General features: G+C 42.4%; 1 protein-coding gene across 1 annotated transcript; it reads left to right on the top strand.

Moving 5' to 3' along the window:
- The first annotated feature begins 630 nt into the window (after positions 1 to 630).
- Positions 631 to 9,886, top strand: tent5c (terminal nucleotidyltransferase 5C). The gene is made up of 2 exons (XM_086052165.1): positions 631 to 816; positions 6,302 to 9,886. Exon 2 carries the CDS (start codon positions 6,321 to 6,323, stop codon positions 7,476 to 7,478), a length of 1,158 nt encoding a protein of 385 aa, XP_085908291.1. The 5' UTR covers positions 631 to 816; positions 6,302 to 6,320; the 3' UTR covers positions 7,479 to 9,886.
- The last annotated feature ends 7,796 nt before the right edge of the window (positions 9,887 to 17,682 follow it).

Below are 17,682 nucleotides of genomic sequence, written 5' to 3' on the forward strand. Positions count from 1 at the left end.
CGTCTCCAGTTCCGTTTGCTTCCCTTGGTTCTTTTCAGGAATACCGCCTGCATTTTTTTCCCAGTCACAATTTGTCCTAGCACGTTACCCTTAACTTTGTGCCATATTTAGACGGCTTGGCAGATAGTGCTTGAATGGGCAGTGTATAATGAGTGGCACAACACGGGTTAAAAACTAAACTCTGCACGTTCCTGAACAAACGTGCGCGCGCATCAACGTCTCCATTTTAAGGAATGTTTAATCTCAATCCTCGATAAACGTTTCCCTTTATAATAAAACTAAATATTAAATAAACCAGAGATTATGTGAGATTTCTCTGAGAGAAGTCCCAGCTCGAAGTTAAAGTTGGAACGTCTGCTCCGGTCGCCTGGCAACGCAATACACGGACGACCAATCAGCGTGTTCTTATGGCGCATTGATACAAACAAACATAGAGCTAAAATTACGTTTAGATAAATCTCATGCATATGTTATTTCATCTAATAGCTTCTTCATGTTATTTTTTCAATTTCAGGAAAAAACAAAACAAAAAAACAGACACACACAGAACAAGTAGGCCGGCGTGGGAGTCTGTCATGGCGCGGATGTTCATCTACTCCTCTCTGTCGTGCCACGGTTGTATAAAACCGCTGCACTTCCAACTGCTGGGAGGACGCTTAAAAAGCGAACTTTTCTGTGCTGGAAGCGTGTCGGTGTCACAAGCCTGCGTGGACTAATGCTGGCTTCTGCGTATGCACGAAGGAAATGTAATATCTTCTGCCTCTTTTTACACCTCCCCACATACTCTGAATGACTGCGGGGAACTGTTTTGGAAACGTACGTATTTCTCCCGTCTCTTGTCTTTAGTTCCATTTAGTTGGGTTAAATTAATACCAAAATGACTCTCGATTAAAAACGTATGTTTGGAGTGCTTAACGCGAATGTAACGTTTTATTCCGCTGTCTCGTGGACTGATGTTAAACAGCTGTGTTAAATGTCCGGTGCCGAGTGTTGCCATATGGGCGAGCACACTTGCCAACTAATTCGCTAACTTACTCAATAACTAGCTTACCTGCTACTCGCATAGTTGACGTCACCGACATGGCGTTTTTAACTCTTTTTTTGTGTGTGTGTGTTTTGTTTGTTTGTTGATTTTCAAAGCCTTTTACGATTTCGAATGTAATTTATTTTCACTGGAGCCCGGCTGGTTAATTTTGGATGCGGTTTTGCGCGTGCGTGTGCGAGAACGTGTGTTTTTAAGGAAGACTCTGGAAAAGTGGCATAATGGACCGAGCGCGTGAGCTATTCTGGAAGCCTCACGCACTGTGTGTGTACGCGTGGGATGCTGTCACACACGAGTGAAATCAAACATTGCCAAACCCTATTTACACTTGGGATTAACACTAATCTCATTGGCTCCCTTCAAACGCATCTCAATTTTTTTTTTGATTGATACTCGAGGAAAATGGCTGCTGACACTCGGAGATAATTTTATTAGGTACACTATACAGACTTTTAATGGCACCCAGTGGGTCATGCTAAATGCTAAGTGAAACGTCTATCACCATTTAAAGTCAGGCTGAGCATTTTATAGGGTAGCAAATAATTTCTATGAATAATTCTAGACATTCAAAAGAGTAATTAAAAATGCAAAAGTTGGTGTTCAGATTCAGTGTCGTACTTAAAGCGGAAGTCATCCCAAACATCTTTTTTTCAAGAATATCTTCCCAGCAGGCCCACTAGTTGAAACACGGCATTCTGATTAATTTTACGTTTGTGGAATATAATTTAAGCATCAAAATGCACTTGTTTTTAGCCATCTATGGGGGCGGCCATATTGTCTTCTGTCAGCTGAAAATGACATCACAACTGCTCACAACAACCAAGTCAGCTGTGATTGGTCGTTGTGAGCAGTTGTGATGTCATTTTGAGTCGACAGAAGACAAAATCTCCGCCCCCAGAGATGGCTAAAAACGAATGGATTAACTCTTATTCCACAAACGCAAAATTAATCAGAATACCGTGTTTCAACTAGTGGGCCTGCTGGGAACATATTCTTGAAAAAAAGATGTGTGGGTTGACTTCCGCTTTAAGTTTGATCATAGGTCAAAAATGGTTTCATCCAACTAAGTCATAGCTTCCTGCAAGTGTATCAGTTTTGAGTTTAATTAAACAGGCCCACGTTTCACAGAGTAAATCAGTTTGCGCTTAGATTGAGATGAGAATTATTTTTGTTTGTTGATGTCCTAATATTTTTCTAATGTAATATATGGGTGCGTTGGCTCCAAAAAGCGTGAAACAGCCCTAGTCCAGGGGTCGGCAACCTTTAACACTCAAAGAGCCATTTCGACCAGGTTTCCATGGAGAAGAAAACACTGGGAGCCGCAAACACTTTTTGACATCTGAAATGAAGATGTTAGCCTATTCGTCGCGGTCAGGTGGAATCCTTGTAGTGACAAAATCACAACTTTACAGGCGGTCCAAAAAACGCCAGCTTGTTTGAGTTCCCAGGCACCGCTTCGTTCAAGTTGTATTATACCTTATATTGCTATTGCTCTCTCACATCCACAGAATACAACCTACAAAATGCATTCAATCGGTAATTTAATGCTTGATTAAAAGAGTACAAAAACCAAGCCGGTGACATCAGAGTACTTCAGAGTCCGCGCTCAAGTGAAGCACCCATCGTGCCTCCAGCCTTTAAAAACGTCACACCAGTAAACACACCTGCCCAATACAATAAATCTTCATTTAAAGTTCAAATTTAAATGAAATGGAGACTTACCTCATGACACACGATTGTGGGTGGGGGGGGGATTGTTTGCAATGAAGTATCTCATCGATCCATATTAAACAAATAAGACGGCGTAATCCAGCGAACCTTACTGTTTTCACTCGTTATTGTCTTTAAAAAAAAAAGGAAAACACTACACTGTAAATTACGCCACACGGCTTCCGCATTCAGACACGTCGTTGTCGCCCACAGTGAAATCGGCTTTATTTGAGTATTTGCTATTTCACTCCTTTTAAATTGGCTAGAATTGCATACAATTTAAAGATGAAGTAGGGACGGACCATTAGAATCGGTTTGTGAAAAAAAATGAATTTGGCCACATTTGGACTTCTGAGGTTTTTGGCCCAGAGCGAACATATATGATTTATAATTTTATTTTATTTCGAGATCACAATCTTACAATTTACAACTGCAATCAATCAAACAAACGAACACACACATGAAATACTTTGTTCAGATATTGTGCAGTTTTGGTGTCGCTGGGCTTTCCGGGAACGCCCACTGCCTGCTGAGAGGTGAAGTGCTGAACAACGCCTCTGAAAAAGGCGAATGCTGATCACCGAAATTGCACAAGATCTAAAGAAAGATGTTAAAAACTTTCACTTAAGATGATATGAGTCATGTTTTTGAGCCAAATGACATACACTTCAATCGGACACGTAACATTTAGCCACGCAGAGCCGCAACATAAGAATGAAAGGGCAGAATGCGGCTCCAGACCCGCGGGTTGCCGACCCCTGCTCTAGACGATTGATTTCAAACCACTGTTTCATGACACAAGTGTGCTGTTAGAAGTCATTAGGTGTGTCGTGGAAAATGTAATCAATTTAATCCGATTTTTGCAGAGGTTTACTACAAATAATGTACCTGGACACATCTATGTATACCAGCAATGCCATACATTGACAAGCAGAACAATTAAATGGTCTTCTAGTAGAAGGCAGAATGTACAATTATTCAGTCTCACAATTTCCCAATTCATTTAACACAACAAGTTGTGTCTTTGTACAAGTATATTAGCTTTGTGTTCCAATGAAACAGGCCCATGTTTCACACTTAGTAAGTTTGCGAGGAAACTGAGATGAGATCATCATTTTCATATTACTAAAGGTAAAGTGACGTGTATGTGTGTATTAAAAAAACAAAACAAATGTAATTTAGTGTCACAAACTGTACAATTGGTTTGAGTAACAAAGATGCAGCGTTTATGAATAACCCAAAAACACTAAGCTGCATTTGCATTAGTTTTCGTGGAAAAGGCACGTTAAAACAAAAGGAGAAATTTCCAAAATGGAACTAGCATCTCCAGAGAACATGTTGCAAAGCATGAAATTTCATTTGGGATACATAACGGTAAACACATGTTGGCATTAAAAGGATGAAACATATTACTTTACATCAGGGGTCTTCACTTCAATCCTGTTCCTCGAGGGCCGGCGTCCTGCCTGTTTTCCGTCTCTCCCTGCTGCAACACACACCTGATTCAAATGATCAGGATCGTTATCCGGCTTCTGCAGACCTTGCTGATTATCTGATTATTTGAATCAGGTGTGTTGCGGCAGGGAGGGATGGAAAACAGATAGGACCGCGGCCCTTGAGGAACAGGATTGAAGACCCCCTTTAGATTTGTTTTTCCCATGAGAAACGGTTATTACATTTTGAAGACCTGCCAATGGTTATTTATACTTCTCAGTAAAATTATTTGATTTTCAAAATGAAATTCAATGACTTATGTCTTAACAGTTACTCACATTATTCAAACTCTATGAAAATGATACATTTGCATGTTTAGTGATCATTTGAAGTTAAAATATGTCTTTGCACAATAAAGGTTCGGAAACACTGTCCTATATGCTAATCTTTGATAGTCGTAAAGTCATAATTACAGTAAAAGAGTAAATGTGTTTATGAAAACTTAAAGCCATAGATACAGGTGCAATATAAAATCAAATGCTAAAACTGTAAATGAGAAGAAAAAAAGCTTACATTTTGCGGGTCGAATACTGCGTGACGACACACTCTCTGCGTTAACTAGTTCAGACCCTTTTTCAACATCAAAAACAAGTATTAATATAAGGAGGTTGTGTGGTAAGTGCAAGTAACATTTTATAACTAACATTCTAAAGAAAGGTTTGGACAAAACAAAAGTAAAACCACTTCTTTGACTTCAGAAATTCCCAGAAAAGGTAAGAGAACATGAAGATGTTTGCAGCTTGTGTTTTATAGCAATTGCGTTATCCAAATAAGTGTACTGTAATAAGGGACTGCCAGATAATAAGGGACACATGTTCAGACGATTAAAACATGATGACATGGGAAAACAAAACAAATCTGGACCAATTGGTCCAAACCTGAACAGACAAACAACCATTCACAAAGAATTGGGCTGTTTTGGACAAAACAACGCAAGGAGGTGGGTCAAATCGACCCAATTAGTAGATTGGTCCAAACCTGGACCAATTGGTCCAAACCTGGACCAATTGGTCCAAACCTGGACCAATTGGTCCAAACCTGGACCAATTGGTCCAAATCTGGACCAGTCTACTAATTGGGTCGATTTGACCCACCTCCTTGCGTTGTTTTGTCCAAAACAGCCCAATTCTTTGTGAATGGTTGTTTGTCTGTGTGCCCTGCGATTGGCTGACAACCAGTGCAGGGTGTACCCCGCCTGATGACTCCCGGGATAGGCTCCAACACGCCTGCAACCCTAATGAGGATGAGCGGTTTAGAAAACGGAAAAAAACCCAACAATTGTAAGAACCAATTATAACCAACTAAATTTTAAAAACAAAAGTCAAAACGAGATAAAAAGTAATTACAGTCAGTCCTCGTATTACGACGTTTCGATTTTACGACGCCCGTGCCTCCTCCTCCATTTTGACCCCAGCGCCATAGTGACTACATGCAGTCAATATTCGGGTTAAAATCAAAATTCCGATTTTTGAAACATTCTGAATACCGGTATCCTGTATACATGATTGAGCGGACAGAGTTGCTCCGGCATTTGAATAACCCGCTGTGTACGGCGACACATGGCATCGTGACTCAAATGGACGTCATTTCCGCTTGTTACTTTCAATCGTCAATAAAACAATTGATATTCATGTCACTCACCACATGAATGAAGCAGCCGGTTTGCTCCTCGCTCCAAAAGTGTGCTTTTGTGCTGCGTCTCTGTTTACCTCTGCTTGGGTCCGCACTTCCGCATACAAGCACTTCCTGTACTACAAAGGTCAGTATTCCTTGCGGCTGTGTGTCTCGATCGTGTTTGTGCGCGCCGGCAGTATCTTTGACTTTTTTGCCCTCGTCTCATCCTTCTCCGTCCACTTCTCAGCAGTAATGCTAAGTACAGCATCTTATGTTTTTATTTTGACGTAAATTTCGACTTGAACGGTGAAATCCGACATGCGCCGAAATTCAGGTTACGTCGCCAGTGTAGGAACGGAACTCGTTCGTGAAATGAGGATTCCCTGTAAAGTATTCTAACACTGGTATCAGGTGACCGTCATTTCTCCCCTTCCTCCTCAGCTAAAGTAAACGTGAGAAGATGGCCGCCAGCGTGTCAACGAGCGCCGCCGTCAGTGTTCTGTCGTGGGAGCAAGTGAGTTGCCTGGACGAGGTCCTGAGCGAGGTGGTGCCCGTCCACGGCCGCGGCAACTTCCCCACGCTGGAGGTGCGTCTGAAAGACATCGTGGCCCGGGTGCGCTCCAGCCTGGCGCTGAGCGGCATCTGCGTGAAGGACGTGCGTCTGAACGGCTCGACGGCCAGTCACGTGCTGGTGCGCGACCTGGGCTGGAGCTACAAGGACCTGGACGTCATCTTCAGGGTAGACCTGCCGCACGAGTCGGAGTTCCGACACATCCGCGACGTGGTGCTGGGCACCCTGCTGGACTTCCTGCCAGAGGGCGTCAACAAGGAGAAGATCACGCCGGCGACGCTCAGGGAGGCCTACGTGCAGAAGCTGGTCAAGGTCAACACGGAGCAGGACCGCTGGAGCCTCATCTCACTGTCCAACAACAACGGCCGCAATGTGGAGCTCAAGTTCGTCGACCGCATCCGCCGGCAGTTCGAGTTCAGCGTCGACTCCTTCCAGATCGTCCTGGACTCGGTGTTGGCATTCTACGCGGCGGGCGACGCGGCCGCTGCGCCCATGTCGCTCGAGCGCCACCCGGCGGTGAAGGGCGAGAGCGTGTACGGCGACTTTGACGCGGCGCTGGGCCACCTGCGCGACAAGCTGATCGCCACCAAGCGGCCCGAGGAGATCCGCGGCGGCGGGCTGCTCAAGTACTGCAACCTTCTGGTGCGCGACTTCCGGCCCGCCAGCGAGGAAGAGTTCAAGGGCCTGGAGCGCTACATGTGCTCGCGCTTCTTCATCGACTTCCCCGACATCGGCGAGCAGCAGCGCAAGGTGGAGGCGTACCTCCACAGCCACTTTGTGGGCGAGGAGTCCAGCAAGTACGATTACCTCATGATCCTGCGCCGCGTGGTCAACGAGAGCACCGTGTGCCTCATGGGCCACGAACGGCGCCAGACTCTGCACCTCATCTCGCTCATGGCCTTCCGCGTGCTCGCCGAGCAGAACGCCATACCCGACGCCTCCTGCGTCACCTGCTATTACCAGCCGGCGCCGTACGTGCGTGACCACAACTTCAGCAACTACTACGTGGCCAACCAGAACATTCCCACGTGGCTGCCGTGTAACTGACGGGACGAGCGGGGGGCCCAAAATAAAAATGCGACAGCAGAAGGTCACGGTATTTTCTGAACGGAGCCTTTAATTTTTTGGAACCCTTTGTGTTCCTTCTCTTCCGATGCATCAATGTGATATTTTTAAGTGTTATTCACACTTTTCTTTCTTGCTGGATGCCTACCACCCCTTAAAATGTTACTTCAAAGACAATTAAGGGCTGTTTATGACAATGAAGCCTTAAATTCATATATTTTTTTCTTCTTTCTTTTCTTTATTACCCCCCCCACCCCTCCTTTCTGCGATAACAAAAAAAAAATATGAAAGGGTGGAAAAATGTTTAAAAATGCTATCTACGGGAAAGTGTAATAAGGTGTTAGCCCAAAAGTAAAAAGAAAAAAAAATGGGTTGGTGGTTCTGGTATGTTACGAGGAGTCAATTTTCTTTTAATTTTTGACTTGAAATCTTTCACAGGTGCACTAAAGGGAAAAAAACAAAAAAAACAAGTGCCTGTATTGTCAAAAATAATTTTTGTTCTAATGTGCTCAGAGTGAGTTGATCTTGGTCATGTGACCTGGCAATCGTGCGTGTCGATGCATCCAAGGAGTGCCATCAAAACGGCTGATCATGCCAACGTGCATTTGTGACCACAAAGCACACTGGTTGATTTTTTTTTTTTTTTTTTTTTCTTTTTTTTTTTGTCTTCTGGCGTTGCAGGCCAGAAGGAGAGTCGCTTCCAGCTGCTTACTTGGGCCTTCCTTAAAAGCAGAAGCACGTGGCGAGTCCCCACGCTCGCCCTGCAACCAGAGCCTGCTTCTATAATTATCCTCACTCTGTCTTCTCTGGAGTGGAGTGGGGTGGGGAGGGGAGGGGCCGTGGTGCCCACCACCACACTGAACCCCATGTGTGGTCATGGGGTAAAGATACCAGGTGTGCTTGATGGCATCATGCTATTATTATTAGCATTGTAAAGCAGTGTCGACGACCGCTGTTTGTTGGCCTATTACGCAAGGGTCAGCGAACCCCGGCCCAAGCAGCCCCAGCACCAGTGCATAACTGTCCCCAACGTGGGCCTCGGCCTTTTCTCAGAATCGCTTGCCTTTACCAGCCCGATGCCGCCTCCGCCCGTGTTTGCGCCAGATAACCGGCAGCGCCTCTTATCTGGAGTCGAGGGCGTGGGTGGCCCGCCCCAGCACCCCCCCCGCCCCCGGCTAGCTCACATGCACCTTGTCTAGTGCTTTTTAACACACCATAGGAATGCTGCCCACTCCCACTCTGGACCAAAAAGTAGGATCTTTTTTTTCTTTTTTTTTTTTTTTTGGTTAGCTTTTAATTTTTAGTTGATTGAGTAAAATCACGATGCTCGGGAGAGGCAGCTTGTCATTTCTGTTTGGACTCTTTAAACAAAGCTGTGCCAGCGCAATCCCCCGTTTAGAAGAATTTTGGTGGGTGTTTGGAGTTTATTTTTATAATAGTTTTAGTTTTTCTTCCCATTCTTGTCCCCCCCCCATACCTACCCATCCAGATTCCCCCGTGCACCCCCTGAGGGATCTTTGTCCCATTTAGCCTATGAAGGAAGTAAATAAGCTAAGGAGTGGTTGCTCAGGGATACCCCCTCCCCTTGTTTTTTTTTTTCCTATACTTTCATTTTGGGCGGGTAAATCCATTGAGAGCTATCGCAAGGGGCTCTCAATTTTGGCGGATCGCGCTTCTGCTTAGGAGAGACTTGATGTTTGCGCTATCGCTCAGGCAGCCATCTTAGCTTTTCCAGAATAGCCTTGTGGTGCTCAAAACAATTTGTCTTCGGTTGGCAATCAGTGAGCGATGGCGCCGTGTTTTGCTTGCGTTTGCGAGCAGGTGTTTATGCTGTGCCTTGTTGCCAGCTTTTGCCAAGAAAACTTGGAAGAAACCACGTGGCCTGTATTTGTGTTTACGCTATTTGTCTCTGACGACCGACCGCCGTCAGGGCTAAATGAAATTTACGTGAGGGTGAAGTGCCTTTTTGTTTGTTAGTTTTTCTGAGCTCTTTTCTGCTGCAAACTCGTCAGTGTTAAATTTCGCTGCTTCCGTTGTGCGTATTGAGTGCGAGGTGCAGGTGGCGCCCACAAAAGTCTTGTTTAGCTCGCTAGGCGGTGGTGGCGGAAGGTCAGTGGTCTTATGCCATGAGAACTTTCTCAAGAGTTGTATTTTTTTGCAGCAGTGTGTGTGTGCGCGTGTGCGTGTGCTGGTGTCCATATACATGTCACACTTTGTTTTTGGAAGAAGAGAGGTTTTTGTCGCCGTGTTAATTACGACGACCATTTGAGGGTTCACCCCCATTTGTCAGCACTTTGACCTCACTCGACCTTTTCCTTCTTGGAAATGTTCACATGTAGCAGGAAAATGTGCTTGAAAAGGAAATGATGAATAAAAAGTATTGAACGCAACATCTGCCCCTTTCTTTATTTGGTTTGTTTTTAAACTATATGCAGTATAAACCTATCTACTGTCTGTGTGTATGCTAGTTGTTATTCAAACAAATCTTCCACACTCCAGGTTTCACACATTGGACGTCCACACACACAGCACTGTGTCAAAATGTCTCTGTATGTCACCACACTTGATAGTCAACTATTTTCTGATGATTTAAAATGTTTAAATGCTATTCAGAAGTAGGACAATGGAAATACTGCTACTTTGGTTGCAAATTTGACGCCTCATTTTCCAAGAGATACACACAGAATTTTTTTTCGTCGGTTTACATACCCTGACGGTATTTGTGAAATATTGGCAATTTTGGTGCATGACCAACTATGTGGAAAACCTTTGATTTAGGGATATTGGTCAGGTAAAGCCGTTTGGTACCTACACACCTGTAAATGTGTGTGGCATTTTTAAATCATAAATGAAATCAGTCAAGATTTGAATATGCCAAGTTGTGGTGTTAAAATGGAATAAAGTGGAAATGTAGTCATTCTGTTCATAACATGAGACTGTCCGTTAGACCAACAAAAATTTCAGCCACCACTATCAGATTGTTTGGGAAGTAAAAAGAAACGCTAAATATGATTGGCAGAGGTGGGCATTCTGTCAATACTAACGGACGGTCCAATCAGTCACCGACGGACGCCTGTTTTGCTGACGAATGACGGGAAACTTAAGAAACTTAAATAAAAAAAATAACAAACTAAGCACTGACAGAGGTGGGTTTTCATACCTGTGAACTCGTTATTTTATATGTTTTTTGATCATTTCCTATTGTGTACGCCGTATAACAATTTTTGTACGGGAAAAAGGAAAAAATTAAAAATTTGTGTTTTGTTAGACCGATCTCGTCTTGCCCATTTCGGCTCTAATCCGCAGCGTCTGTCCCGACCGCAAACTTCAGCCGACTTTTACGAGCAAAGTTCCCCCCCGTTGAGCGATAAACACTGTGTAAGATTCTATATAGAAATATCCGTTCCGTTTCCCCTATCTCTCCCGCTGAGCGATAAATACTGTGTAAGATTATATATAGGTACTGTGTAAGATTATATACAGAAATGTACGGGCAAATTACAACTTTTGTAAGTACCAATGGACCGTTTTCTGACGACTGACAGAAACATGCTCCTCCTCTCTCGTATGTTTGTTCGTGGGGCTGAATACAAGCAGGGTTGCTTCCATTGACTGTATATATGCTACCTGTCCATTAGTTGGCGGTATGCACCAAAGAGCTGTAATGCACCAATGAACAAGAAGAAGGAGGAGGAGAAAAGACGACACGAGCACAGGAGTGCTTTTATTTGTGTATAGCAATTAAAAAAAAAACCAAATACAGCTACTTGGATTGGATTTCACCCTTAGCCACAATGCGGAACGGGATTCTAGCTCAGGTATAAACTTTAAAGTAAAACTTTTTGGCATTTTAGGAGTTAATACAGCTGCAGACAGCCACCAGCAAGCTGCTCCTGTACTTAACAGTTCAATAGATTGGCAAGTAAGTGTAGGCTATGGGAAATGTACTGTACGTGCTCTTTGGGCAGTCACTCTTATATCACCGTTATGTATTTACAATTTTTATCACATAGGATTTTTCATCTGTTGGATGTGTTTTTGTTTTTTTGGTGTTTGTTTTGTTTTTTAGGTGGGACTGGCGATAGACGGATTGGCGGACCGGTGAAATTTGTTGACAGATGCAAAGACAGAAGCGTGATTAAAATAATGCAAATGACGGACTGACCGATTGACGATTACAGGTTGGTTCAGCTTGAAAAAAAATGCCGGACTGACATGACGGAGGAGTGGCCTGGAAAGCCTGCAGCACTGCAGTTCAAAATGAACCGTGCAATCAAATAATTTATTTGCTGTGACGTATTCTTTGTGAGCAACGTCACTCTTCGGCAGCAAAGTCCATCTTCATTCAAAATGGTGTACAGGAGAGCCGATAGTTTAACATCATTCAGCATTAAATAAGTTTTAAAGTGGAAGTCAAGCCAAACATTTTTTTTCAAGAATATGTTCTATGCAGAGCCACTAGTTGAAATACGGCATTCCGATTAATAGTGCGGATGTACAATATGAGTTAAGTAGTAATATCGATCGGTTTTTAGCCATCTAGGGGCGGCCATTTTGTCACCGAAAAAATGACATCATAGTTGCTCAGGGCTCAGAAAACATGCGAGTTGTGATTGGTCATTACCTGTCATTTTCAATCGACAGCAAGTCACAAAATGGCTGCCTCCAGAGATTTCTAAAAACAGCTGGATTTTGCTGCTTAACTCATATTCCACAAACGCAATATTAATCAGAATGCCGTGTTTAGACTAGTGGGCCTGCACAGAACGTATTCTTGAAAAAAATATTTTTGATTGACTTCCGCTTTAACGACCATGAAGTCCAAAATGGGGTGATCATTTTAACATTTTCAGAGGTTGAAGTATATGAGTATAGATGTGCGCATGAATTTTGGTGACGATTGAGCACAGTTTTCATACAGATAGTGATTATTGCACCTAATATTATTGCAATATTGCATTCCTGCAAGACGGGTGGTGTACAATGGTGCAAACTCTGTTGGAGCTTACTCTTACGTTATTAAATTGCTATAGAGCCAAAATACACTAATATTATAGATATTATAGGTAAATTGAACCACAGGTCGCTGGTAGTGTCGTGGTACATTCGCTTGACTTGTGTGGGGGCGGCGTGCGATCGGTTCCCCCTCATTTGACGGTGTGGATGTGGTTGTGGATGGTTGTTCGTGTGTGAGTGCCCTGCGACGGACTGGCGACCAGTCCAGGGTGTGGACCGCCTTTCACCCGTAGTTAGCAGGGATAGACTCCAACACCCCCAATGACCCTGTAGGATAAGCGGTGTTGAAATTGGATGCATGGATGGAAGTTGAACCACTGGCTCAACTTGCCCCGGACCAATTTGTTCAACTTACCCAGGGCTACCATATTGAATGTATTATAGCCTTAGCATTTATTTCAGCTTTAGGTTTGTATTTGTATCAAATGCGTGTGTTCCCTCTGAAATATTTCAGTGTTTGCAACAAACAACTCTTATACATGGACCTACGTCGATTACCGTAAAGCAATATCACGCCTCTGGTTTCTGTACCGTCTTGTATTTCTGTACATTGACAGTCTTGTCTCAAGTTTCCCCAGAGGGAACAGCTGAGGATGAAGATGCATGCATGAAGCTGTCCCTGGAGTGATACAGTGATTGGCTGGACAGTCACACTTGCCTCCTGTCATCGCAGGCAACTTTGAAGATAACAGTAATTTTATGCTTTGACCATGAGTGTTTGGCGTGGGTGGATTATTTTAAGCAATGACACAAAGTAACAGTGTGTTAATCTTTGTTTATATATTTAATTGTAGAATAAAAATGTATGCAATGCATAAATAATGCTGATTTACTTATATATTTTCAACAAAGTACTTTGCAAGTTCATGTCAAGTGGGACAGAGTATGACAGACCTGACAGGACGTGAGACAAGTGATCAGAGCATCAAGTCAATTAAAACATACAATACGACATAATACGACTTGTTATAGTTTATTTGTGCTTTTCCTGAATACCTTTGTGTACCAAGTCTGCAATAAATAATTGGGTTGATGAATTCCATCTCCAATCTGTACTGGTCATAAGTAAATAACCTTATTCAGTAGGCTAATATAATTCTCAGATCATCATAAAATTATAAAGAAAAGTGGCCATGTTGTATAAATATAGCTCGGTATTGTTAGCAAGACACCATAGCTAATGGTTATTAGCTGCTAAATTGTTGCTGTGTTTCTGTGGCTGTGAAAACTGACCTCAGTAGAAAAAGGACTCTGAGTTGTCATTCAAAAACAATGAAGCCAATGAAGACACATTCCCCATAATGCCTGCCCACCCGAGGTTTGTGCCAAAAGTCGCAGTCAAAAAGTCAGGCAGCGCAAATGAGAAAGCTGTCATCGAGAGCAAAATCTAATTAGTGAGAAAGACAACGAAAAAGAGAGAACTGTAGACAAAAGTGACAAAACATTTTCATTTCAAGGTTTGTTTTACTTTTAAGATGATTTTCCTTCTTTTGCTTGAGTTAGATGACATCTCTCCAGTCTTACATTTTGTTATCAATTTAAGAAGTTGTGTCTACTTGGTTTTTGGCGCAAATCTGATTCCATATACATTCAGCACATTTAAAACATTCAGCATGAGCATACTGTAAGCTAGCAACCAGTGTCAGCAAACTTATCTTCAAAATTGACGTTAAAAAGTAAAGTTAACATGCCAACACGGACGGTGGAAACACTGCGTGCTGTGACAGTTGAATGTGACCTCACCTTGGTCCTATCGATTTATTTGAAGAGGAGTTGCTGTGCATGTCAACTTTTAATGAGAGTCAGTGAGTAAAGATGTGTGCACCCCTGGCCAGAAATGCAACACGAAATTGAGATGTACAGTATCAAAACAACTTTACTCATCTTTGCTCATATACTATTTATCCTACTAACCCTAAAGAGCCCGAAGGTGGGCAAAGTAAAGTCTTTTGAATTTGACACGCCACAGAGAAGCGTGTTTAATGAGCCTGCCAAAGGCCCTGCCGCTGTTCGGTGAGCCGGCATGTAAGCTAGCGCGCTAGCTAGCTCCCACGAGCGAGCTATAGGGTGCTCTGACCCATGCCAGGGGCCAACTCATGCCAAGTGCATAACTTTAATGTTTAACATAACGTTTTAGCCACACCCAAAAGTTCGAAAAAACGAGGTGTAAAAAACTTTAACGCTATAGCTAGAAAATTCAGTCACCAAATGTACTCAGTCTTTAGCACTCGTCTTCAAACGTATATAATCGTATATAATGTATTCACGAAAATGGCTTTACATTGTCTTTAAAAGTACAATAGATACACATACGATATTTGGAAAGGAAAAGTCAGTGGTGGGGTGGCGCTACAGCGCCTTCTATTGACCAGCTTTCATTGGGGATTATTGTTGTTGTCCATGAATTTTCCCAAAAACTATTTTACAATGAAAATTTATAGCACATTATTTCTTGATTGAGATGCAATCTTTAACAGTTTTAGGGGTTAAATGTTAAGACTGATCAACCTTGACTGCTAAATTTTGGTTAATTAAAAACATTAATTGTTTGAAATTCCCCAATCCTGTTCACAGTGACAAAAGCTCACTACAATTGGAAAAAGTCCCCATTTAAAGCATTTGATGATGCCGGATGCTCCCTTTATGACATCTGTTCTGATAAACAAAACACAGTGTTTATTCTGCTCATTTACATTTCGCGCTAACCAGAAAATCAACTTGCTGACACTTGTTTTTCGGTTCCTGGGTTTCAGAAGTCCTGAAACTGTTGCAGGCCCTCGATGGTGGAGGTTTGAGTTATAAACACACACACACACACACACACACACAACAAGCAGTGCTCATAACATCTTTCAGTGGACCAACCAAAATGTCTACATTAAAGACAACATGTGCCCACACATACACACAGAGAATCAGCTACAATCAGGTGATGCAGCTTGTTTACCAGGTGTGTGACTTCATGCAGCATGCAAGGGGTCATCATAGTTTAGCATGTTACAGGAATGATGACGTTGCCATAAATTGGCCTCCGTGGTAAAGTGTGAGCAGCAGGGTGCTGTGCAGCGGGGTTTTGGCACTAAAATGTTTTACAGCTGCTGAGCTCTCACAATGGCCACCAGGTAAACATAACACATACACACATACACACACGCATACGCACACAATAATCATCTGGTCATGTGACTCGGTAATCGTGGAGGTTGTTGGTCAAAGTAGATTTATTATCAAAGCACCATCCTGTATAAATAGAAGATACGAGGGAAGTTTTGTTCACTATACTAAAACAACCGGATGAAATAAAATGAATCTTCATTTCCAATGCAAAAATAAGTGTTTTCTTCTACCTGATACTGGTTTAAAACCTGCCCTAATACACATACATTTAAACTTGCATATTCAGGCTCATTGATCTTACTTTACTGCTTTATTTGTTTTTTTTTAATTGCTAAACACACATATACGGTACATATATACATATGTACTGGAAGCATGCTTATACAAAGCTCAACATAACTTTGTTTTCTTTGGAGAGTAGTTTTGCTAATCAATGACTAAATTCGAGCAATTTTTTTGCAGGTTAATCCCAGGGGCCTGCAGTAAGGGTTTTATTAACTAAACAATAATAATATGATGAAAACAGTAAATGAACTTTGTTTTTGTATAACCAAGTTTTTATTTTTTAAATTCAAATTTTGCTAAGGAGAAAACTGTATTTTCCCATCTAGAAACATTTCCAGTGGTGAAATTTCAACCATAGATACTAGTTTCAGTTTAAACTTAGTATTTTTGAATGGATAGAATGGTCCTTTAGCAAAGCTTATACATTAATGATAACAAAAAAGAAGACAAGACTTACTCTAATCATAGCTATAGTATATACGAGCAAGCTAACATGTCGCTAGCTAGATTGCAACAAAACCCCAGTAAAAACAAAGTTTGGCCGTTATCTCACATACATTAAGTTGTACCTCTGCAACAGATGTTTCCGCTAACTTAACATCTTAATGTTGACCTGCCAGTGAGAAAAGAGATGTTTTAGGAGGCTTTTGCCCCCCAGTTCGGGGCTTGTGGGTTCCCGCGGTGGCTGTTAAGACGCCAAAACACCAGGGTGTCTCATTTGGACAGACTACCACCATATGCATCCACTTCACTTTTGTAGCCATATACAATGTTGATGTGAGTGTTAGTTAGCTGAAGTAACATAAGCGTGAATAAGATAACCTAGTAAAAGAAGAACGTGGTAGAGAGCAATATCCCATTACATGAAAGCATGTCTCCACTTACCGTTCCGTGTTTTTAGACACTTTTACTACCTGCTGCTTCGTGAATAAACATGTGGTTAACATCTTGCGGTGTGTGATTGCGGTTCATCATAGCCAACTTTTTTAGCTGCAAACAATGCGTTTGTCGACTGAAGAAGTGCTTGAGAATGTGAGCTAACGTGTGTCTTTCATGTCATTATTGAGTACAGCTTCAACATGTGACACATCTGTTACATCATGGCTCAAATGCTGACCCTCAACTCAGTAGTTGCAATTGAACTGTTGGAATAGTGGTAATACATAGCAGTAGTATCCCGTCCCACTATTTCCATGATCAACAAACCGATAAATGTATTGCTACAATGACGGAGGAATAACTACACAACGCCGCCTGACAGTGTAATAACTTCAATACAAAGAAACAAATAATCAAATACAGTAAACACATTTTGAGAGCACAAAATTGACAAAAAATTATTGTGAGGAATCTGGAGAAAAGATTACGTCATGGTATTAAAGCCCACTTGACTTATGACTATACGAAAACACAGCGCGTAGTAGGCCAAAATTTGGCACGAGTAGTGTAAAAAAAAGTATGTTGAATTGTCTTACTAGTATGGACAGAGATTCGGAATAAAGGTTTCAAAGGCTGTTCATAGTGGCAACTACTGTATTTCATCCTGAAAGAAATATGCAAAGTGGAGCAGCTCGTGTAAACTGTCCATCTCGCAGAAACCGCACAAGCTGCGCAAATAGAACCAATTGGCCTTACCCCACCTCCCGCACCTGCGCCCCTTAGTTCCAGCAAGAGGACACAAGAGGACGTGAAGCGGGTGACGTGGCCGAAACAGAGACAACCTGCACCGTTCCACGCATCAGCGCTTTCGTTCTCACAAACATATCCT

Source organism: Filicampus tigris, chromosome 14 (genome assembly GCF_054856515.1).
Source record: "Filicampus tigris isolate MCC_2025a chromosome 14, RoL_Ftig_1.0, whole genome shotgun sequence".
NCBI classification, from domain to species: Eukaryota; Metazoa; Chordata; class Actinopteri; order Syngnathiformes; family Syngnathidae; genus Filicampus; species Filicampus tigris.

Excerpts from the sequence above, each read along its gene's own strand:
- tent5c (XM_086052165.1), top strand. The coding sequence starts at position 6,321 with ATGGCCGCCAGCGTGTCAACGAGCGCCGCCGTCAGTGTTCTGTCGTGG.